The following is a 24,001-nucleotide window of genomic DNA, read 5'->3' as shown; positions in this document are numbered from 1 at the left end:
ACCTTTTCTTTCTGCTTTGATAATAAATATCAGACATTGAAGCCAAACCCAGAACATGGAAAAGATGCTGGCTGGAAAGGCCAGAACTTGGAACTTGAGAGAGGAAGGACCAATATTTCCCCTGACTAAATGGGAAGATTCAGAGGACCATGTCCCATGTAGCTCATTCTTCCTCAGGGGTGTTCTGTTGTCACACAGAACAACGTTGTTACAGGAAATAACTGACGATTACTTAACAGAGATAGAAAAAGCTCTCTCAAGGCAATGACTCATTGCACTCTTTGAGAGAAGCATTCCACCTAGTGCAACCACTGAAGGTGGCCACACCACAGTGGTTAAATGGAGAAAATTTCTGCAAGTAATTCCAAGCAGCAGGCATTAATAACCTTACTTTAACGTGGGACTCAGTATATGATAAGAGTTAAGAACCCAGGAATGCAGGGGAGGGAGTGTATGTATGTTCATAGGGGATAGGGGATCCTTAGAAGTCATGTGATTCAGAGCAATTTTTTTGAAGTTTATAAACTTCAATGTACTCATCTATGAAGGATGCCTAGAAATATATGGCTCATAGGGTAGTTGTGAGGCTTGAACTAGAAAATGCCCAGAATGCACTTAGCAGAGTAGTCGGCACAAAGGAAACTCTCAGTAAATGGTTAGGTAGACAGAGCAGAGAAATGAGAAATCCAGGGCTATAGGGGCTTTGGGTGATATGTTCTTAATCCTTCCCAGATATACCAGGTGCCTCTGTTCTAACTTTTTAAGGTTGATAACAATGAACCTCGTTCTAGAGGTTTGACATTCAGAGAATTCTGTTACTTAGAGTCACGGATCATAATCCCAGCTCGATCTCTCCTTGCCAATTCTGAGTTAAGGATTCAGCAAGTAGGCGGTGGGGTACAGCCACTGTAGCTTGGCTCTCTAAAGGTGTTCTCAAAATCATAGTCCCTTTGGTAACAATAAAACAAGGGTCCAAGACTCAAGCACACATGCTCTTTGTCCTAAATGCCAGAATTCTTAAGCTCTGCCAAGTCAAGAAGGGAAACTTTCAGAAAGATACCCTCTGTGGAAAATGTCTGCTTCAAACATTTGAACTCAAAGGCAGTTGCCAGGGGCCATTGATTTAAAAATCCATGGAAGGTTATGGGGTGGGAGGCAGGGAGAAAGTGTGGAGGGAAGAGCAACAGGGCAAGAGGAAGGTTGAGGGAAGGAAAGACTGAATACGTCAGTCAATTCTATGGTAACTGAAAATTCCAAATTATTTACAGCAGCAGAAATTAGGAAAGCTCAATCATTTATATGGCAGTTGACAACCAATCATGCATTAGATAATGTTTAACATATCATAAAATGTTATGATAACATAATCAGACTTACCAAAATTCAAACAATTCTAGAGGTATATTTGATTTGTTTTTCCTCACACCTCCATCGTGTAAATCCTTTGTCTGCTTCCCAACCCCCTACACCTAATTTTGTAAGCCATTACAATTTTGGAAGGGTCTGAAGCCCCACCGCACCTACTGCCCCAATCAGGTTGAAACACAAACCAGCATTGTACCATGTTATGACCCTCTTAGCCACAGCGGACCCTGGGGAGAAGCAGAGACCACAGGCCCGGGCAGTGCACCGCTTGAGCGAGCATACTCCCCTGGCAACAGCAACCACATGACGAATTCTCCAAGCTGGATCTGCTTCAGCCACATGTGTGACAAGCTGTGCTATTCAAATCACACACACAGACAGGGCAAGGAGCAGTTCTGAATCACAGTCACATGCCAGGAGGATTTCTCAGCCAAATAATGGCAAGAGCAAGAGGAAAGAAAGCAAGAAGCAGCTCATCATCGCCTTCCTAATGTCCCTGGCCCCAGGGTGGGAGGTGCTGTTCTAATATGTAATTCAGTAAGCTTTGGAGGTAAGCTAAATGACATTCTAGATCCAGTCATCCTTGGGGAAAAATTGGCGAGGAAGATAATAAGGACCATTCATTGCAAGCCAGAAGAATCATCACTAAGGCAAGGCCTCATTTTCCAGCACTTCATTTGATTCCTAAATTTAAAAAAAGAAAAAGTGCCTACATCTCAGAGGACATGGTATAGCAAAAAGACTTAGGCCTGGAAGTTAAACAGACTTGGTTTCAAATCTTGATACTACCACTGAATACAAGTTATTTATCCTCTTTGCTCAGTTTCTCTATTTGTAAAAAGGAGACTATACCATCTATGTTAAAGGCTTGTTGGGTCAGCGCAAATAATGCATGTAAAAAGATCAAACATGATGCCTGCAACCATCAGTAAGCAATAAAGACTAACCCCCTTCCCTTCTGAGACAATGAAAAGGGCTTTACATTAGTGTTGCCTGGAGCACTGGGTCTGAGCAAGGATGCTCTTCACTACCAAACTGCGGGACCCTGAGATGGCAGGAAACAGGTCTCCACATGGCTGCCTCCTTCCCTCTGTTCCACTTGGACTTTTGTAAAATAAAGATGAAAAGTTAAAAAATATGATAATCACAAAGCTTCTCTCATGCCAAGAAGACCAGGCAAACAAAAGACCAGAAAACTCCAAGCTTCCCAAGCCATCATATGCCTTTAGCCTATGAGATAGGCAACATGAAGCTCAAGACTAAGGGTGACCCTCCATGAGCACAAGTGACCATTTGTGGGAGAGGGGCAGAGAAGACAGCCTTGTTTGCAGGATGTTGTCTATAAAGAGTCATTCAGCTGGGAAGTCCACACTCACTGTGAAGTCCAACTCAGAAAAAGTCAAGTATTCACATGTCTGGACCAAAGAGCTTAAAATGCTGACTTTCATCTGGTAATTCATCGCAATGTGGGGTGGGATGATGCCTTTATATATATATATATATATATATATATATATATATATATATATATATATATAATTTTTTTTTTTTGCAGAATTCTGTAGAACCTCTTTATAAGCCACTGAAAGTTTTAGAGGATATAAATACCACTTTGCCTGCAAACCCAGTAATTTGATTGGCTAGGGGACATTTTTGCCCAAAGTTTTCCTATTAAAAGTCAGCACAGTAAAGTGAAAATAGCAACAGATTAGGAATTGGGAGAATTTAATTCCAGTTCCATTTCTGCCACTTATTACTTGTGTAACCCTGAATAAATCACTTAACCTCAAACTGCTTACCCCCATCTGTAAAATGAAATGGCCAGAATACAGTGTGGTTCTGAGGACCACCCTTGTGAGAATCACCGGAAGTGCTTGCTCTTGCTGAAGGGTCACTGGGGCAGGGCCTAGGAAGCATCATTAACAAACACCTGTGATTCTTAAGCTTGCTGTAGTTGAACATCACTGGATAAGATCATCTCTAGGAGGCAATCTCAGATGGAACATTGTTGTATCCTAAATGCCTTTGTTCTAAGTGAAAGCACTGGTGCATTTGTAAATCAGTTCATAGTTTATGTAGCTCTTAAATTCTTCTCTCCCCTTTGCTTTTCCTAACCAAAGATGTTGCCCCATTTTCTTCTCAGTCATAGCTAACCAAAGCCAAAATACAACATCCTGTCCAACCTTCATTCTCAAATGAGCCAAATGCATTTCAGTGTCCTTGACTCCCAGGTCACTGCCTTGTCCAAGAGATCTCATAGCTATTTCCTATGTTGTTTCCCAACTGAAAACACTTCTCTTCCCTAGCTGACAACAAGGTCTTCAGTTTGGTTCCAAAGCCCTGTGTCTCTTTCACTTCCTGCAACAGCTGAGATTTCTCTGGAAATCTCTCATTCACATATTTGCCCTGGTTTACTTACTTAGGGAGTTAGAGCTGGAAGGGTCACTGCATAAGGGGATTTGGTACCAGACAGTGTGTAAAAATAAAACTAGTCAGAGCTAGAGGAGAATGACAGAGGTGATAAAATACTGGTAAGATGAGTGGCTCAGTAAAGGGAAAGACGCCTAAACACTCTGCGAGTGGATCAGTCACTCAGCCCTTGATAGTCAGAGATGGTGATCCTCAAAGAGAGAAGGACATGTGGTAATTCCTCCATGAAAGCAAATATATTTGATTTACAGTAGTATTCTTTATTCATAGATAATGTCTTTTCTATTTTTTTGGTGTGCAAGTAGCTTTTCCTTTTTGAAATGATGATAACACTTAATTTTGTAACTCCACTTGCTAAAAAATGACATTAAAAACCCCATGATGGTCTCCCGCCTTGTTTTGTTTTGATTTTGATTTTAATTTTTCTTGACTCCATGTGGCTCAAAATCTCCTAGGAAAAACTGACTTTGCCCCTCAGCAAAGGTACATTGTCTATCATGGCCAAGGGAAACCCCCATCAGAAACATGGCAGCAACTGTATTAATGAATTTTTAACTGTCAATTTCCAATGGAACCCCTTCAAGGGAAAGTTTTATCTACTTGAGCCCATTCAGAGGTAGTGATATTTTTGAGTACGTTGTGTTTTTCCAGAGGGAGTCCAATGAAGTTTGGTTTTTTTTTGTAGGTGGTGGGAGAGGCATTGCTATTCCTATCTTAAATGTGGAGACAGAACCAGGAAGTGTCCCCTTGGGTGTCTATGTTGTCCTTTCTCAGATGGAGCTTGTCTTTATGCTCTGAGTCTTAGCTCACTGCATTCATTTGCTGTTACTGCATAATTTCAGGTAGGATTTCCTCAGATTTTAATATATTTGCCCGGTGACCTGAAAAAAAAGAGTCCTTTTAAAAGTCACCATTCTGGGTTCTGCTTTTGTATATTTTCCCAATCTGTTCAATACCTGTTAGAGCACTTCTGATGGAAGAGTGTGGGCAGGGGTTAGATTTCACACTTGAGCAGCTCTGAAAAGGGATGTAACATTTATACCCAAGGCAACGTACCTGGCTGGGATTCTATGTTCCTTTTGCTATTTCTGCAGACATTTACGCTTAAAAAGAAATTTCTCCCACCCCTGCAGCCAAACCTCTCCTCTGGTTGGATACACACACACACACACACACACACACACACACACACGTCTCCTGCCCTCCATGTCCTCCTTGCCTAAAAACAGCAGACAGGCTGAGATAGAAATAGAACAAACACAATGACCTGGAACCATTTTACAAAGAGAAATGAATAACCATTTCACTCATTTTTGAGTGAGGACAACTAAGCCTGAGTTCCTCTGGAGGAATCTGCAAGTAGTGAGACATAAAACTGATTCCATGAGGTAAAACATCCTCTTCAATGTCTTTCTTTGGGTGAATATGATTGTATGCATGACATTCTTGCCCCAAACCTACACTTCAGCTTATCTGGGAGAAAAGATTTCTCATCTCTTTAGTTAGTCAGCCCTCCAATAAGCCTATCCAAGCACAGATAGCAGAACTCATGACTTGTGGAAGATGGCAACAAAGATTTCTTATCCTTTCCCTCAGCCAAAGACCCCATGCTGCCTGTTCCCTTAAAGCAGCTGTGGAGCCCCTCTCCCTCACTCAGTCTGGGTCCATGTTTAGGGCTCTGGTTTGCTTACACAGTGGAATATTCCAACTAGGATTTCAAAGGAAGCCTGGCTACCACTCTCCCAGAGCCCCCAGCAGGCTGGTTCCACAAAAAGATATTCCTATATTCAGTCTTTGTACAGCTCTTCTTTATAAGTATCTGCTATAATCGTCAAGGTCTGATGCCAACCTTTTTAACTGACAATCACTGGCACTTTAAGGGAACTATTAAGCTGCGTAACTCAATTCTTATGGGGAAGAGTGATTCCAAATAAGCTATATGGCTTTCTTCCTTAAGACCGGGTTCATGCATAGATAGGAGTTTCTCTCTCTCTCTCTCTCTCTCTCTCTCTCTCTGATTTTCAAAAAAAAATGTATTGAATGTATAAGTGTCAAGCATTATTCTGCCTCTGAGGGTACACAAATAAGATTCAGTCACAGCGCTCAAGGGGTTGGCAATCTGGGTTTCACTCACGCAAGAACAGAGACAAATACTAAGTGCATCTGTGGGCATAACTGAGGGAAAGGGGGCTGATTAAGGCTGGGTGTCAGGAAGTCTTCACAGTGATGGTGTTTGAGTCTTTTAAAACACAAAATGGATACTGAGAGAAGAATTATATCACTAGGAAGGGGACACTAAATACTTCCAAAATGCAAAACAACCTGGGACCTTGAGGAAAACCTAAGGATTCCAGTAGGGATCAGGAGCCTGAGTAGTATTATTGGTCTTGTCAACAATTTACTGGGTACTTTAGGCTGTTCCCCCAGGTGTTTTTCTTTATGTTTTTTTAAGTTTACTTATTTTGAGAGAGAGACAGCATGAGCAGAGGAAGGGCAGAGACAGAGAGAGAGAGAGAGAGAGAGAGAGAGAGAGAGAGAGAGAGAGAGAAAATCCCAAGCAGGCTCCACACTGTCAGTGTAGAGGGCTCCAACTCATGAAACCATGAGATCATGACCTGAGGGGAAACTGAGAGTCGGACACTTAACTGACTGAGCCACCCAGGTGCCCCTTCCTCAAGTGTTCTTTAACTTCCAGGTGACTGCTAAATAAAGGATGAAAATATTATTGTAAAATCCTTTTAAATAAGCCTCCTATATGAGTAAGTCACCTCTTCCCCGTTCGTTGAAATGAGAGTCATAATATTTCATCAAGAGGGTGTGAAGCTTTAGTTGGGATTAATTTACTTCATTACTTCTTCCAGGGCACTGAAAAATTTGTATAATCCCCATATGTGGTTTGTAGGAATGGACTTCATGATGATTTGATGAGAAATAGTATGAATATTTCATCAAGTTTTTCATCTTCTTTTCAAGTATTAGCACCCTTACTTCAGCTTTTCCAGCCCCTCATGGCAGCCCGTGTGGTCACTGCAAGCGCCTCCTGAAGGAAGGTCTCAGCCCATCCGTTGTGCATGCTGTGGCCTCTACAACCCCCACAGAACCTTCTCTGCAGTGGGGCCCGCCCTCTCCTCCAAGCTCACCGAACTCATCATGCCCTGTGGCATGTACCATTCACACGTTCACCTCTTTCCCCAGTAGACTGTGAACAACTTCAGGGCATCAACTTCTATTTTGAATCTCTGGCATCTTACATGGTGACTAGTGAATGAGGTGTCAAGTGAATGAGGGCACAGACCCTCTACTCTTGTGACAGGGCCAAACCCAACCTGTGCCTTCTGAATGTGTGATTTGCCTTCTTTTGCTGTTCCTCTTTACCCCAAATCTTCCCTTTCTTTTCTCTGTAACAGACATTTATCTATTTAAGGCGCCGGTTTTCAGCCTTGGCTGCACAGTAGAATCCACTTGAGAGAGCTTTACAAATAAATAGTTGTGCCCAGCCCCATCGGCACAGATTTTGATTTAATTGGTCAGGGTGGGGTTCTGGTGTTGGTATTTTGTAAATGCTCCCGTGATGAGTCTAAAGTGCAGCCAGGCTTGAGAAATACTGATTTAAAGTGATACTCAAGCCCCATCACCTTCTAAAAAGACTAATGTGCCTCTGATGAGTTTACCTTGCTCTGGATTCAAAGCAGGTGTCATTTTCACCACTTATTAGGTAACAAACACTGCCTTGTGACAGTACTTCGATATTAGTTTGTTCTTGAACTCCTGCACTTCGTTTTGATTGTTTATGAGTGTGCACACATGTATCAGCTCTCATACGAGACCAGAAGGACCTTGAAGGCAGGAACTGTGTCTTCTCCTTCTTTGCATCCCCATGCCATGTACATGGTGGACCAGAAACATATTTTTGATTATTAAAAAAAAAAACAACTCAAAATACTAAAAGAGAAAAAAAACCTAATAGAAGCCACTTTAATTCTACTTTAAAGATATGTCTTTGGAAAGAATAAAAATGTTGCAAAAAGGGTGGGGCAGGATTGAAGCAGACTCGAAAAACAGTAAATAAAAGTCAAATGGAAAAAAAACTAAATTAGTCCAAAAGAAAATGTTTCCCAGTTTCTTAAGAGGGTTTTTGCAAACACTGAAGCAGAATAAACAAGAGAATTAACTCGGCTTGTGCCCTGATAAGGAGATTTCTTTTTTGGTTATATAATTTTACAAAGTTTCCAGGGTGTAAAGAAAATAATCAGCCAGGGAGGACTCCTTCCCTTGGACTTTACAATTCAGCTCTTGGTTTAATCGGCTCGAAGAGCTGCTCAGTTTGACCTGACCTCCTTCCAGCCCTGTGATCTCAGACTAAGCCTCACATTCAAGAGCCCTGGTGTAGAGCTCAATGTCATAGAAACAGGATAAAACATAATCCTCATTCCGTGTCCTTGATCCCTTGGTGTAGTGGCCTCTGTGCATTGGTGGAGGTTGGGAGAGCTATGCCTGGTATCTTCTCCTAGTGATTGGTGTTCCATAGATCTGCCAACGCTAGAATGATCTAAGCATGTTCCCCTACTAAGTAGTGTTTTAAGGAAGTACTATTTGGAACAACTGCCTTAAAGACTAGTTTAAGCCACTGTTTTGTGCACAGATCCCAGAAAAGGTTTACCTTCATATGGCTTCTCTACTTTGTCATGAAGTAAGACTACAGGAAAGGCTCAGTGTCTCATAATGCACACCTTCTACTAATGCAATATAAGTTCATCAGAGAGAGAGATGTTTTCTCTATCAAATTTTATCCTAGTTATTAGGCCACAAATTGAAGGACTGGTCCCCAAAGGCATGCACATTTCTAGAGATTGATTAAGTATAAGTTCTCTTGCCTGGGTTGGCCATTTTAATGCTGGTCATATTTTACTTTGCTACAGCATTTTATTATATTTTACTGTTTTATGTACATATTTTACTAATTTGTGTGTGAAAACATCATTCAAAAGCATTTAACTCTGCTCTTGATTGATTAGCAATGAAAGTAACATGTTGTTCTTTGTAGGTTAAGATAACACCACTGACTCATTTGATAGGATATGAGTTGATAGACCGTCACTGATCCATCCATGCTGTGCTCCTCGTTCTTGTGACTAGTAGCTTGTATTTGACCTCACGAGCCAAGAACCGAGGGCCACCAAAACCCTGCAGTTACTAAAGAGACATAAAATAATAGCATTTGTCCTACCAGCCACTTCCTGTTGACATTAAAAACATGGAAATGACTGGTTAATTTATTAAAACAAAAGGAAAAGAAAAATATGGATCTAGCTTCTTTATTTACTAATAAATGCTAGCTAGAATTGGTAAAAACAGGATCTGGGAGCCTGGAATCCATGATTCCACATACAATAGACTACATCACAAAATCAATGTATGCCATCTAAAACCTAAAAGAGAGATAAACTACACATTGTCAAGGAGAGGAGTTAAAGATCCATGAAAATGAATGGATTTAACACTGATTCACAAGGACTTTTGCTTCCTTAAATAAGAATGCAGGTAGTAGTGCTTGACAATCCTTAATGATATCCCTGATAGCTGCAAACGGGGTCTATTTAACATAATTTATAACATAGGGTACAAACCAAAGGTCATTAGGTTCCACAGGAACATCCTTGGATATGTTCCACTGAAAAGAGAAGTAATGGATTCAGAACCCAGGATACTTGAATCATCGGGGAAAAGGTATCACTGAGGTAATGAGCACACCAGGGCCTGAAAACTTAAGAATGTTTCCCTAAATGAAAACAAGCAGCTCCATCTTCTCAGAACATGGCTGACTCAATCATCAAGCTGGAATGTTATTTACACAGTCCCAAGCAAACCAAGAAGAATCCTCTGGTCTGTAACCGAGGGCACTTGGAAAGTTAGGTCTGGAACAGGCAAAGGCTCAGGTCTGTTTCTGACGATTCCTGACTCCTTGAAAGAGAGCCAATTTACCTAATGCAGGTAAAGGGCAACAACTCCCTGCCACCTCCCCAAGAAAGGACCACCAGCGTGATATTTCATGCCTCTTTAGTTAATAACTTGGGTGTAATATAATCAGCAAGATGGGCAAATCTAGGTTCTGAATTTTGCCCCATCCAGCAAATCATAACAATCACCCTGTCTTCTTCCTCCTCCTGCTTGTGGGAGAGGTCATGCTAGAACCTGGTCTACACAATAGAGTAAAGCTGCTGTTAGACACTGGGAAAAATAAGTTCCCTAATTATGAAATATTTGAGCAAAGTGGTCAGACTGTGGTGTCGCTTCCTTCAGAGTAAAAGAGAAGATTAAATTTTTTTTTTCAACGTTTATTTATTTTTGGGACAGAGAGAAGAGAAGATTAAGAACAGGGTAGAAAGTAACCTTTCTGGATGGAAGGTGGGGAAATCTTACTTGAGGCCAGGATAGAAACCCTACATAGGGAGCTCTGAGAGAGCTATCATCCTTTTGGGGGTCTCTCTAGCATCCTTCAGTACTGGAACCTACTGGTTTAGGAGTTAATGCACAAACAACCAGGGTCTGGGGAGTGGTTTAATCATGTGGCAGAATCTGTCCAGCTTACAGTTTTCAAACATACTAACCTCAAGAAAAAGCACCATCACTATTTAATTTGTACACAAATTATCTAGTCTTCAACAAACACCAGCTAAGTAAAATGATCATTCACCTTTTAGAGATGGAGAGTTTGAGACCCCTAGAGGGGTGGACCTTGGTCACTTACAAGCCACTGGCAAATATCAGGAGGCATGTTAACTCAATGGGCTCTGTTTTTAGACATGGTTTCCTGTGAGTGGCTTCTTTCCCACTTCATTGTAACTGCTATCTTTACCCACCCCTGACAGTGTTGGCCCAGGACAGACAACGTGGCCAGTGCTTTCAGAAGATGAACACTCATATTGCTAAGTACATCTTGTTGTCTGACCTTGACAGTCAGAATACATTGCCAAAGCACTCACCTGTCTTCTCTCTGAACCAAGGTACTGGAAAATCAGCCGGGTGTTCACACTGTGACTCCAGGTGTTTCCTAGGGCAGCCGTCACACAGCTGGATCCAGAAGGGCCTGAAATGAAACAGGGCAAAGCCATGACTATGAATGCCCTTTCTTGTAATGGTGTTTCACATAAACAAAAGTCCAGTCATTGCTCATTGCTTAGAGACGACTGGGGGGCTCAGTTCATTACCACAAAAGTTGATAAATTAGAGAAGAAGGAGAGGGGTTAAGGGACATGAGACTAAAAATAAAAACCAGCATGAATTTCCTTCAGCCTCAGAGAAAGCGACCACCACTGGGCTAAAAGATAACAGAGTTATATATCAGTAAGAGATTGAATGCAAGGCAGCTTGGAGCCATTGCTAGTAATAAATCGAGCCACTCAACATCCACAGTAAAAAGGCATAATGCTACTACATAGAATAAGAGCAAGTTATGAAACAGTCTTAGTTTAACAGAGTTGTAAGACTTCTTTAGCTTGACAAGAGTCTTAACTCAATTTTCCTAATCAATGTAGAAATGGTGGAATATATATATAAAATTCCTTTGCCCTTCCAACCCCTGCACACACACATCCAGAAGAGAACTCTGGAAGATCTAACCATTTCATGTCTCATCTGTTTTAGACATCCTTATCCCCAGAGAAACATTTTTTCACCTTCTAAGACTTTCCTATAAAGGAGAGGAGCTGAAGTATTCATCTGAGTTTCTAGTCTACTCCAGGTTGAGCTTCAGCTACCTTACATCTCCAGAGCTTTGCAGATCTCTCTTGATGTCACCAGAAACTATTCCTGCTCTCCTCCTCTTGTTCCTCCTTAGAGGCAGGCTCATGAGTCCCACCACTTAGAAGCCAGGCCCCCATCATATCTGGCACATCTTGAGGTCTCCTCTGAATTCCTGTGCCCACTTTGGCCCTGGGCCATGGGAGGAATCTTAGCCCTAGGGGGGCAGAGTGAGACATTCAGTTTGCCTTATATCCACAAGATGCCATATCTTTTAAATGAGGAGACTAAGAACAAAGAGGCTGAAGTCCACTGAATTAGCTAAATCCACATGAAGTCTTGACCTTCTCATTCATTGCCTGCTTACTGTATCATTTGATTTTCACCTCTCAGTCTGGAGTAGGAATTGGTCTTCTTTTCTGGACCAGTCATCTTTCAGGGTGGTTTCATCAACTTTGCATGGCCTAACACTCCTGAGCCCAAATATTATGGCAGATGAAGGTGGGTCTGTGGTTCTAGGCTGGAGGTGATTTTGTTGGCAATATCTAAGTGGAAGAGCTACTGGCATCTAGAGGGCAGAGGCTGGCGATGTTGCCAAACACCCTGTAAGACAGAGGACAGGCCCCCATAACAGAGAGTTATCCATCCCCAAACATAATAGTGCTGAGATTGAAAGCCCCTGGGTTAGATAACACCAACCATACATTTTCTCTGGTTCAAGCAGGCACAGGAGTGAATTAGATAGAAATCAACGACTGGGACCTCAACAAGCCTGGGAGTTTCAGAATGAAGAATTTAGCATAGGAAAGAACAAAGTTTAGGGTGACCTTGCTTCATTATGCACATAATTTAAAACATATACAAATTTATTTGGAAAACACACGATCTAGACTGTGCTCATGTGATCACATCACTCCCTTACCTAAACTCCAGCAGCAGCCCGCTGTACTGAGGAGAAATACTAACTCCTGAACAATGCATCCAGGGCACTTTGTCATCTGCGTCTGTGTCTCTCTCTGGCCCCATTTCTCTAAGCATTCTCACTGGGTGGTCTCCCGTAACCTCCTGACTTCTCTGTCCCCATTATCCTTGACCTCTTGTCAGCAGTTGATAAAGCTTCCCCCTCCTTTGGCATACTGCTTCTACTGGACCAAGTGGAGTATTCTTTTCCTTCTCTGCTACTCTTCTCTCTCTCTTCCTAGTTGTGGGTGGACCTCAGGGGATGGGCCATGACAAATTTTTCTCCTACCACCTAAGTGCCTTCAGTGGCTAGAAAGGTAATGTCCATTAATAAAGAGGCCAGGTGTTTGCATCTTAAAATACAGGAATTCTTTACTACCACAAAGTGATACACTCTCTCTTCCATTCTTCTTGAAATACACAATCCTCTCGTCTTTCATTTTCCCCAGTTTGACGAGACGTATTAACAGAGAAATACTTTCTCTTATAAGAAAACCAACCCTGCAAAGGCAATAGCAACTGATTGTTCTTTTCTTTTTTGCATTTTTGTAAAACAGCTTTTTTGAGATAATTCACACATCATGCAATCCACCCAAAGTGTACAGTTCAATGGTTTTTACTATATTCGCAGTTGTTCAAGCATCACTACAACCCACTTTAGAACACTTCATTGCCTCAAAAAGAAACCCCATACCCCTTAGCTATATAAGCCTCAAGCCCCTCTTTCCTGTCCCTCAGCCCTAGGTGACCATTACTCTGCTTTGTGCTTAATATTAAGTATCAGGAGATGACGGGGAGTAGAGGAGACTGTGGTGAATGAGACAATCCATCCATGACCTCAAGGCTGCAGACCCTGTCTCGCTCTAGCTATTATTATCATGTGACAATATGAGTTCATAGTCAGCCACATCTTTTGACTTTTAAAAGAGAAGCCAGAAGTCCATGTTTTAAGTATAATCTACAGATTTTAAAATGTTAGTTTAATTAAAAAAATTTTTAAACATACAAATGAACATAATTATGAGCCATATAGGACTCATTCCCACCAAGCTTGCAACGTCTGCTCCATATGGATGTCCTCACTGTTGACAAGGATGTGTGTGACCCCAATGTGGATGATTTTGTAGCCTTTGTCTCAATCTGTGACTGGCTTCAGCACCTGTCCTCCATTTTTAACAAGAACTACAAGCCTGACATAATGAATAGCAGCACTATTAATTCAGCATCTTCAAATCAAGCTCACTTTTTCCATTATAACTTATTCTTCCCTCTTTCTTTGGCCTTCTAGTTAATCCGGTTCAGAACCTCAGTTCCATTTTTAAATTTCTCCTTCTCCCATGCTTCTCAGTTCCAATAAATTGTGATGTCCTATTGATTTAGCTGTAAAATCTCACCTATATCCATTCCCTATCCTCCATTCCTCCTACTCCAACCTTAGATCAGGTCCACATTAGCTCTCACCTGAGGGTGGCTCCTAGAGCTTTCTAACTGATGTCCATACTGCTGTCAGTTCCTCAAAGCCCATCCTCTCTTCTGCCTGATTAACCTCCCCAAGTCACATCTAAGCACACTTCCCTGCTGCTTCTCAGCATGCTCAAAAACTTTCAATGGCTCCCAAGTGCCTCCAAAGAGTTCTACATTCCCCAGATTGGCATTCAAAGCTCTTCCAGCCTGTGCCTGATCTGTCTTTCCACACCACTTCCCTCCATTCCACTTCAAAGAGACTTTGTTCCAATTCAATCACTTCTTCCCCATGTCCCCTCCACACCTGAAATGCCTCTGAGTCCACATGTTGTCTTTGATACTACTTCCTGCGTGCCACTTCCTTGGTCATCACAGACGTAACGTCTTCCTCCTCTAAACTCCTGTAATACTTTATTTCACTCTCTCACGCTATGCCATCTCTTTCTATCCTGTGGTATATTACTTGTGGTGTGCTTCTCTTATCACTCCTAATACATACTTTAAGAGGCCCAAATCCATGTCTGATTCATGCTAGCATGCCTGAATCACTTAACTTATGCCTCATTCTGTGTCACTGACACATGGAAGATAATAAATACTGATTCAATAGTCAATAAGTTATTCCTACTAAACTTGGAACCATGTTACTATATATTCAGTTTAGCAGCAGATTTACATTCTTAATTTTATCTTGCTTAAGCTAAACTTAATGGCATTTTTGCATTTTTCAAGCAAACTGTAGAAGCTTGTTGCGTACGTGCCTGCTAAGTGATAGGATGAAGTAAGGCTGAACTTCCAAGTTTGCCACGAGAAAGCTACATGTGAAAAATTAGGAGTTGTTAATTAGTTAAGCACTCAAAAAAATTTTTTTTTCAGTAATAAAATGATCGGCACTTCCCAGGTTCTGGAAGATGTTTTCAGGGGTCAAAGCCACATTTGGCCAGTGGTGACTATTTAAAGAATGCCATGGGGGCGCCTGGGTGGCTCAGTTAAGCATCCGACTTCAGCTCAGGTCATGATCTGGCGGTCCGTGAGTTTGGGCTCTGTGCTGACAGCTCAAGCCTGGAGGCTGCTTTGGATTCTGTGCCTCCCTCTCTCTCTCCATTCCTCCCCTGCTCATGCTCTGTCTCTATCTGTCTCTCAAAAATAAATAAATGTTAAAAAAATAAAATAAAGAATGCCATGCCCCTAAGCTAATGAAAACAGTATAAGAAAGTATCGATATACTTTCCATACACTGGCTGCTTTCTGGACAGGTAAGCTCAAGTCCCAACTAAAGGCAACAAGTGCAAATGACCACGGAAAAGTTCCTAATGGAAACCCTGACTGAGTGGCTTGAAAAGATCTAAAAGATTCAGGAGTGCTTACAAACATTACGCCACCACAAGAGCAATCACAGAAGGCCTTGAAAGTTAATAATAAGAAAAGACAATATTTTTAAAGTACTGTAAGGGAGCACTAGGTGAGCCCTATATGTGAGGAGAGCTTACATCTTGTTTGAGCTTCATATCTTAGTTACATCTCTCTTGATCCCACAACCACCTATGAGGTAGGTAATATCATCACTCCTATTGACCAACTAAGGCTGTGAGAGATTAAGTAATGCTCCCAAGGTCACGTGGTTGGTTAATGACAGAGCTGGGGCACAAACCAGGCAGACTATCTTCACCGCTACCCTAATCGGCCTTCTCCAGGCATTATGTCAATTAGCCTGCAACTCTGCCAGCCCGGTGGGCCTTGGGAAGGGCTTGGAGAGCCTGAAGGCCCATCTCTAGGAAGACACTGATGGAGGCATAGTGTGAGCATTCCATCACTCATCTGAATCTGTGTGTCACTCAGACTCCACAATCAGCTTCCTCTGTTCTGATGTTCAGTGGTAACCCAGGGCAAGGGGTTTCCAGAAAGATCATGCATGCCCTGGCTTGGCAAGTTATTTGACCTCCAATAACTGGCCCAGCACCTGATTCATGTAAATCAGGTAGTTTGAAACTGACCCTTTCTGGTTGGAGGCTTAAAAATCTGGTCGGCGTTGTAAAGTTATTTCACTTAATAGGACCTCAAATATGGGAAAATGACTGAAGGGTGGTTACAGGTGCTAGGATTACTTGAGACAGAAGTGGGAGAAAGGGAGGTGGGACACTGTCAGTTACTATAAATTTGTAACTTTATTTTCATCTAGAAAATTCAGTGGCCTCATGTCTTTGGACTTTCAAACATTTCTATGAGAGGGCTGGCATAAATAATCATTAATGCTGTTTATGGGAAATTAAAGGTAGAAGGCATCTGCTTACTGGCCTTTCAAAAGAGGTGATTTCCTGCCCAATGACCTAATTGGTCAGGAAATAGATAAGTGAATCTTTTCTATGTTCACTTTAAGCGGAAGTTCTAAAAATTAGGGCGCTCTTTCCCTCTCTCCTTTTTGATGACTCTGACATTTAGACCTGCCAAGGCAGTATGATTTCATTGTACTGGAATTTGGTTGGTTTCAATACAAATAGAAAACTCAAATAAGTGAACTAGGTTTTGAAAATATTTTCATTATTGGGGATTTTTTCAGCATCACAGGATTGAGCTTGTAGAAGTATTCGAGTAAGCTACATGGAGAAAATCTGTTTACAGTGAAGTCAGGTCTCTCTAAAACAGACTGTGGGAACATTTGTTATCCACTCTCTGAGACTCTTTTAGGTAAGTCAAAGCATGTTTTCTTTCTCTGTGACTGCCTACCCATCTGCAAAATGTGAATAATAATTCCTGCCTCCAGGCAACCAAAGGTTCTTGGTGACTCTTAGATGAAGATATTTGATATGTATAAATGACAGGAACAATGATGATCAAACCCTGATGATGAAATTCTAGGGAGAAAGAAAGCTTAATTATCATCTTATACATTTTTTAATTTTTCTAATAATGAGGCAAGCTAGGAAAGCTCAGGAATGAAATGGTTAAAACGGCAGGACTTGGATTCTGGAATATCCTTCATGAACACTATCTTTTGGATCCAGTTCCCCACTCCTTTGGAGGGGGAGTTGGTTATGAAGATACATTTCTCACAAGGCCAGGGGCTGTCTCTGTTCTGCACACAGGGCATAGTCCTTGTGCAATCAGCCTGGAGGAGGATAATCAGGTTGCTATGTAGCCTTGATTTCCAAAAAGGTAATGGGCCTCTGGTACCAACCGGTGTCAGTATGTAGAAGAGGCCTGTTGGGGGCCTTCAATGAGGAAGCTCTTTCTCTGAAAACATTTCAATTTATGACTCCTGTGCTAAGCATTTCTGGGAGGTCAACTGAATCTCCAGTACATATCATAAAAGTGTCTGTCCTGTAGCAAAAGGATCAACTTTAAAAGAATAGACTTTTCCATGTTAAAAATATTACAAGTATAAACAAAGCACTGATTCCAGAACAGGGGGAAGGAAAAATTCAGGGCGTAAGAGGGCTGGATATTCTGAACATTGGTCCCTCCTGTCCCTTTAGATAAAAGGCAACTTATTGAGACTAGAAAGAGGAGGAAAGAAAGAAAGAAAGAAAGAAAGAAAGAAAGAAAGAAAGAAAGAAAAAAAGAAAGAAAAAGGAAGAAAGAAGGAAGGAAGGAAGGAAGGAAGGAAGGAAGGAAGGAAGGAAGAAAGAAAGAAAGAAAGAAAGAAAGAAAGAAAGAAAGAAAGAAACTTATAAATCTTTTCAGAACTGAAATAAGTTCAGGAAAGAGATGGCATGTTAGCATCGGAATTAAGTCTCTTTCTTATCTTTGTCCTCACATCCTAAAGCATGTTCTGTATAATGCATGACAACATATGGTCAGCTGCTGGCTACAAGGCAGGACCCTGGAGTTCTATTTCTGAATTAGCTGTGGGCTTTTAATGAGACCAGGTGGGAGCAGGAGAGTGATGTAACAAAGAACATCAGGGTAGACCTTGGTAATGAGCAGTCACTTCAACTCTCTGAGCCTCAGTTTTCTCACCCATAACAAGGGGTTGTTGGAAATTATCTCAAAAGTTCCTGCCTATACTAAGAACTTTGAATCTATGGCATTTTGATGACAAGAAATTAGTTCCTCATTCTGGACTTCACTTTTTCCAGAAAGTTTGAAAATGTTCTACTCCATGGGCTATCTTTGAATGGCTGTACCCTACCTAGTACCTATTTAAGCCTGAAGAGAGTTTTACAGACATGTGGTCCTTTTTCTAAGAGTAGATTTCCCTCCAGACTAGGGGTTTTCTTAGTCTATCTTACCTTCTAAAACCTTATGATGAGTAAACATGTGATGGCCAGTGGCCAAGTCCCAGCAAACACGACTTTATAATAACAAAGCTTAAAGATGGGAGTCTGAGTGAGAGAGTAGGGATTAAAAGGGGATTATCATCCATTAAATTCAGTTTCTCCTGTTTAAAACCAAGCCCATGGAAGTTGCTGAACTACAGCATATATTTTTCTGTTGGGTCATTCATTTGAACTGGGGAAGTGACTGAGAATCTTGGTTAGCCCCAATAGAAAGATGAAGTAGGGAAATATTTAGATCTGCTTTTTCCTAAATTTCTCAGAGTAGCCTAAGTTACCTCTGTTAGTGGATCATCAGCTCCTGTTTTATTTGATGCAGAAAGCCATAATTTCAGCAAGCAATGTTGAAGAGGATGAATGGGGTATAAAAGGGAAGAAGACTGCCTAGGATAGGCTATTTCTGAAATAAGGATTCAAGATGACCTACGAGCTCCAGGAGGCCACAGTGCAAAGGTATCATATAAAAGAGATTGGGACAGGCTCAGACATCTATCCTCCAGCAAAATTAATTTCCTTGGGGGTTTGTGGTTCATTAACTGAACCTGTGAACCAGCTGTATTTAGTGTGCACTCTACTTCCTCAGGTCTTTAAAATTGACAATGGTCTGTAGGTCAAGTTCCAACGGAAGTGATATTTCTGACCTAACTCTATAAATAGAGCACTGGAAAAAACCCATCAGCTGCAAATGGCCCAGGGAACACACGCTATCTATTAAGTAAGTAACCGCAGTATCTGTGCTGCCATTTTAGATGAGAAAAAAATATCTTTTGTTATTTATAATCTTCTGAGCTTTGAGATTCTCAAAATACTTTAAAGCTATTAGTCTTCTTTCAGATTTACAAATAAAGGATCTGAGGCATAAAACCACACAATAACTGCCTCAATATCATCTGTGCACTGAGGAAGGCATTTGGCATGGTATAGAATAAGGCTGCTTCACTTCAGTAAAGCAGAAAATGTCATCTCCGATGTCTCTTGGCTAGATGTGAATGCAGTCCAGAGTCTTTACTTGCACAATACACTTAGGATCCACTTTCTGATAAAACTCGTTAGTAAGGAAGGTTAGAAATGTGAAGAAGACCAGAAAAGGTGGGGCAATCAGAACCTTTGGAATGCAAGGGTTAGGGATGGGTTAATCCTCCATTGCAGAAGGAAGAAACAGAGTTAGCTAATCACCAGGATAAAGACTGGTATGCACTAGCACAAACCACTCAAACAACTCCATTGGCTTTGTGTGGGGAGAACAAACTTGGAGTTTCCCAGAGTCTTAGTATGGTTATGTAAGTTATCATCCAAACAGGACACTTCTGAAAATGAAATGGGGACATTTTAATAACTATATGGGGATAACAAAGTCAGGACTGTTCTGGGCAAACCAGGATGCGTGTAGGAAATCTCTAGAACAGGCTGAGGGTACTCACCCTTCAAGAAAATGGTCAGTCTAGAACTCATCTAATTTACCAACCAAAAGTTCTATAGGGATATTGCACAGGATTTTTCTGCTATGTTTGCGGTGGCAATCATGAAAGTCCTCAAAGACAGCTATGACAACAATAACAGGCACGAGAAGAACAGAACGAGGGTGTCTGCATAGAAAGAATTAATCTCCTCTGACCCAGCTCAGGTTCCAACATACCCCAGGAGGCCATGTCCCTGAACCCTTTCTCCAATATAGCTTTCTTCCTGCTACCTCCTATTTAAGTGTATGTGTTGGGGGCGGGGGGAATCCTGAATGGGGACCTGTAGCTAGGTCTCCTGACCCTTTGAAAAGAACTCTTTATTTTTTTTTATTAATTTTTTAAAAAATATTTATTTCTTTTTTGAGAGACAGACAGAGAGAATGACAGAGCATGAGCAGGGGAGGGACAGAGAAAGACACAGAATCTGAAGCAAGCTCCAGGCTCCGAGCTGTCAGCACAGAGCCCAACGTGGGGCTTGAACCCACGAACCATGAGATCATAACCTGAGCTGAAGTCGGATGCTTAACCAACTGAGCCATGCAGGCACCCCCGAAAAGAACTCTTTAATTAAAAATAAACTCATTCACTAAAGAAAAATTCATACTATTCTTAAGTGAATACTAGCAAATAAAACAAAGAAAGCAAAAACCCAGCCATACATGAAAATCCGAGGCATTTTCTTTCTGAATTTAGGCTTAACTGAACATCCACCAGGAAGATGCTTAGGTGAAATGGGTTTTCTTCCATAGCAATGTTCTCTAGATGCTTACTGTAGATAAGAGAATTCTTCAAATCATGTGAATCAGCCATCTTAGTAGGACCTTTGCTTTTCTACTCATCATAGAATCTGTAAGTCTTGGTATCATGCATGGTCATTCATTTTTTCACTGTTTGATATTTTTTTCAGGTCACTTTTTTTTCTGGCTGCAACAGAACTATAGTCACTTATTCTGATTTCAAATTATTTATAGTACTGGCTGCTGGGAGGGGGTAGGGAATTACCCTCAGAGGTATGCATTCAGCCAACTGCCTTTGGAGAAATCTAGGAAGGGCAAAAAGTGTCATATCCTTTATCAGTCACTCTTCCTGGGGAGATTAAACTATGGTGAAGTAATATATGGTCACTTTACAAATCCAGGGAACTAGTCTGGACTATGAGTAAGCCAGGTGACAACGTACCTGACTGAAGAGCGAAGGGGACACACTAATAGTCATGGGGTTTGCCTTTGGGAAATCAGCTCACAAGGCAAACCCAGGACCAGGAGATAGGGTCCTTTCCCAAGGCCTTAACTGATACAGAATTGGGCCCAGGTAAGTCTGCTGTTGCTCAGGCTGGCACTCTATCACTGGCTTTTTGCAATTAATAAGGACAAAGGGAAAAAGAAATGCTGTTGTTTATCAGAAAATAGGTTCTTGAAGAAAAATATTTCTGTGAAAACATCAGTGGCTTAAAAAATCATTAACACAAAAAGACATTTCAACTTAACGTCTAATCCTGGACTGGATCTTGGATCAGAAAAAAAAAATGCCATAAAGGCCATAATTGGGACACCTGACAAAGTTTGACTATGACTGGTATATTAGATAATAGTATTATATTAGTGCTAATTTCCTGGGTGAGATCATTGTAGTGTGGTTATGTAAGAGAAGCTCTTCTTCTTCCGAGATAAATGCTGTAGTATTTGGAGATGAAGGGTCATGATATCTACAATTATTCTCAAAGGGTTTTGCAAAGCTAACAACAATAAATTCATATCATAAAAAATAAATTGCTAATAATAATATGAGAAAGATTTAAAAAACCAGGCAAAATGTTAGAAGTCTAGGTGAAGCATCTATGGGAGTTTATTGTACTTTCCTTGGAACTTTTCTGTAGGTTTGAACTCTTACACTTAAAAAAAAAATACAACTGGGCGCCTGGGTGGTTCAGTCAGTTAAGAGTCTGACTTCGGCTCAGGTTATGATCTTGCGGTTCACAAGTTCACACTTGATCTTAGCCAAAAGGCTGAGAAGTGATTGCAGTTCACGAGTTCAAGCCACACGTCGGGCTCTGTGCTGGTGGCTCAGAGTGTGGGACCTGCTTGGGATTCTGTGTCTCCCTCTCTCTTTCTACCCCCCCACCAACTCATATTTGGTTTCTCTCTCTCAAAAATAAATAAAACATTAAAAACTTAAAAAAAATACAACTGTTTGGGGCATCTGGGTGGCTTAGTCGGTTAAGCATCCAACTTCAGCTCAGGTCATGATCTTGCGGTCTGTGGGTTCGAGCCCCCTGTCAGGCTCTATGCTGACAGCTCAGAGCCTGGAGCCTGCTTTGGAGTCTCCTTCTCTTTCTGCCCCTCCCCTGCTTACACTCTATTTCTCTCTCTCTCTCTCTCTCTCTCAAAAATAAATAAACATTAATTTTTTAAAATAAATAAATAAATAAATAAATAAATAAATAAATAAATAAAATACAACTGTGAAAATGTAGGTTGGCCTACCCTAAGAGTTGACTTGGGTCACTGATATAAAATCAGGACATAGGACTGGATCTCTGGAGAAATTTTAGGGCATTGTTCCATATGCACGTTTATACATCAGAATAACCTAAACCAGGTAAACCACTTTTTAAAATGTAGAAGCCCTGTCCCCATCCCAAACCTAAGGAAACAGAATCTCTGGGTGGTGATTCCCAAGAGTCTGCATTTTCAAAAGTCTCTCCCAGATGATCTTATTTATGTTAAAGTTTGAAAAAATCACGTATCAGGCATTTGCTATTTTGCTTGCAATGATATAGGCTTCTCAGACCCCACAGACATTCCATGTACTGTTACAGATGCATTTGCATTAAAAAAAAATCCCCACTTCATATCTTGTCATGTAGCCCTACATCCTTTTCATCAACGGAAGACACCGGTCTGGTGAATGCCCTTTGGCCCAGTTTTTAAGACTCCTATCTGCTGACTTTATTCCCCACCCTACTTCCCAAGGGGGAATGGAGAAGAGATGTAAACTGTTTAGAAATGCCATAACTCATCTGGTTGGAGTTGTTGTCAGGGGAGCAACCCAAAACCCTAACTCAGAAAGTGGAGGAGGGGCAGCTGACAGGCCCGTGGCATGAAACAGGACGGGGCTAGTGATGGGGCCCAGGTCCCCACTCAGGCAGGGCCCCTCCTTAAAGTCCCCTGTCAGGCTCCTTGACCTGCATTTCTTCCAGACACCAAACACAGCTCAGCTTTCAGAGTTTGAGCTTCCCTTTGTTTCTTCAGTGAGAACAGGAGCAGAGTGCAAGCAAGTGAGGGAGTGAGAGAACCAAATGGGACAGGAGCTAGGAGCCCTGAGGTGCTCTGAAAACTCCAGAGTACATTAATGCATCTGACAAATTCAACTTCAGGTACATTAATATGCTGCTTCCCTCGATCCCACAACTTCAGTAGAATCACCATTCTCCTTTCATAGACTAAGAAGTGATTTTACTGAAACCCACCTAGTCTGAGGCAGAGCTGGAGCCCGAGCCCAGGCATGCCAGGACTTTCTGCTGACCAGCTGCCTCCCTTTCGGCATTAGAGAGAGCACATTGCTGTGGAGAATGCTTTTAATTATCACCTTGCCTGGAGTGCGAAGATTTATTGTTATGCTTTCTTCCCGCCCCATCTCAAGCACCCCTTTGGGAAGTAGCATGATCATGATAGGAATCAGGATATTTTCATGCATGGGAGGGAATGGAATGGCGTCACACATGTTTGTTGCCCCTGAAGGCTGTGAGAAGGGGGTGGGAGGTAAGAAACAGAATGGTGAGTAGTTTGATGAGGCAATCCCTGGGTCTTCAGCACCCTGAGTTTTAGACAAGAACCTAAAGGGACTTTCGGTGTCTTTTCCCACAATGGTAAATTCAGCTGGGCTGTCAGGTTCCTTTAGTTCAGCTCGTGTTTCCTTGACATCTGGAGTTGGGCTTCCTGTGTCAAGGCTAGGAGAAACTGCTGCACTTCTCCCTTTCTGGGGTGTGCACACAGACACACGCCCTCCTCCATGCCAGTCATGCCAAACATAAGGCTCACAACAAATTGGGGCCATGAAGAGGGGGAAAATTCCGTTTTTGACTGGAATCCACAGTGGCCTCTGGATCACAAGCTGCAAGGTCCCCACCATGTGTGGACGGCCTAGGTGTGGGGGAATTTTAGGCAATGGAGACGACATTGCTTTAACTGCCTCAAGTATTCCCTCACAAGACTGCCCCAATCCCTGGCAGTCCAGTCAAGTATTTTTAGGCAGGAGCCTCATAGCAGGAGAGGGAACTGATGAACAAAATGTGCTGATGCTATTTTA

At 41.7% G+C, this 24,001-nt stretch overlaps 1 protein-coding gene across 2 annotated transcripts in view; it reads right to left on the bottom strand.

Moving 5' to 3' along the window:
• Positions 1-24,001, bottom strand: part of RAD51B (RAD51 paralog B) — a 575,957-nt gene that overhangs the window by 42,996 nt on the left and 508,960 nt on the right. For both annotated transcript variants that reach the window (XM_030319379.1, XM_030319378.1), the window contains exon 9: positions 10,779-10,882. In XM_030319379.1, the coding sequence (XP_030175239.1) occupies positions 10,779-10,882 (104 nt within the window). The remainder of the gene's footprint in view (positions 1-10,778; positions 10,883-24,001) is intronic.

The sequence above is a fragment of the Lynx canadensis genome, chromosome B3 (assembly GCF_007474595.2).
Source record: "Lynx canadensis isolate LIC74 chromosome B3, mLynCan4.pri.v2, whole genome shotgun sequence".
In the NCBI taxonomy this organism is placed as follows: domain Eukaryota; kingdom Metazoa; phylum Chordata; class Mammalia; order Carnivora; family Felidae; genus Lynx; species Lynx canadensis.
This window is presented reverse-complemented; position numbering and strand designations above follow the sequence as displayed.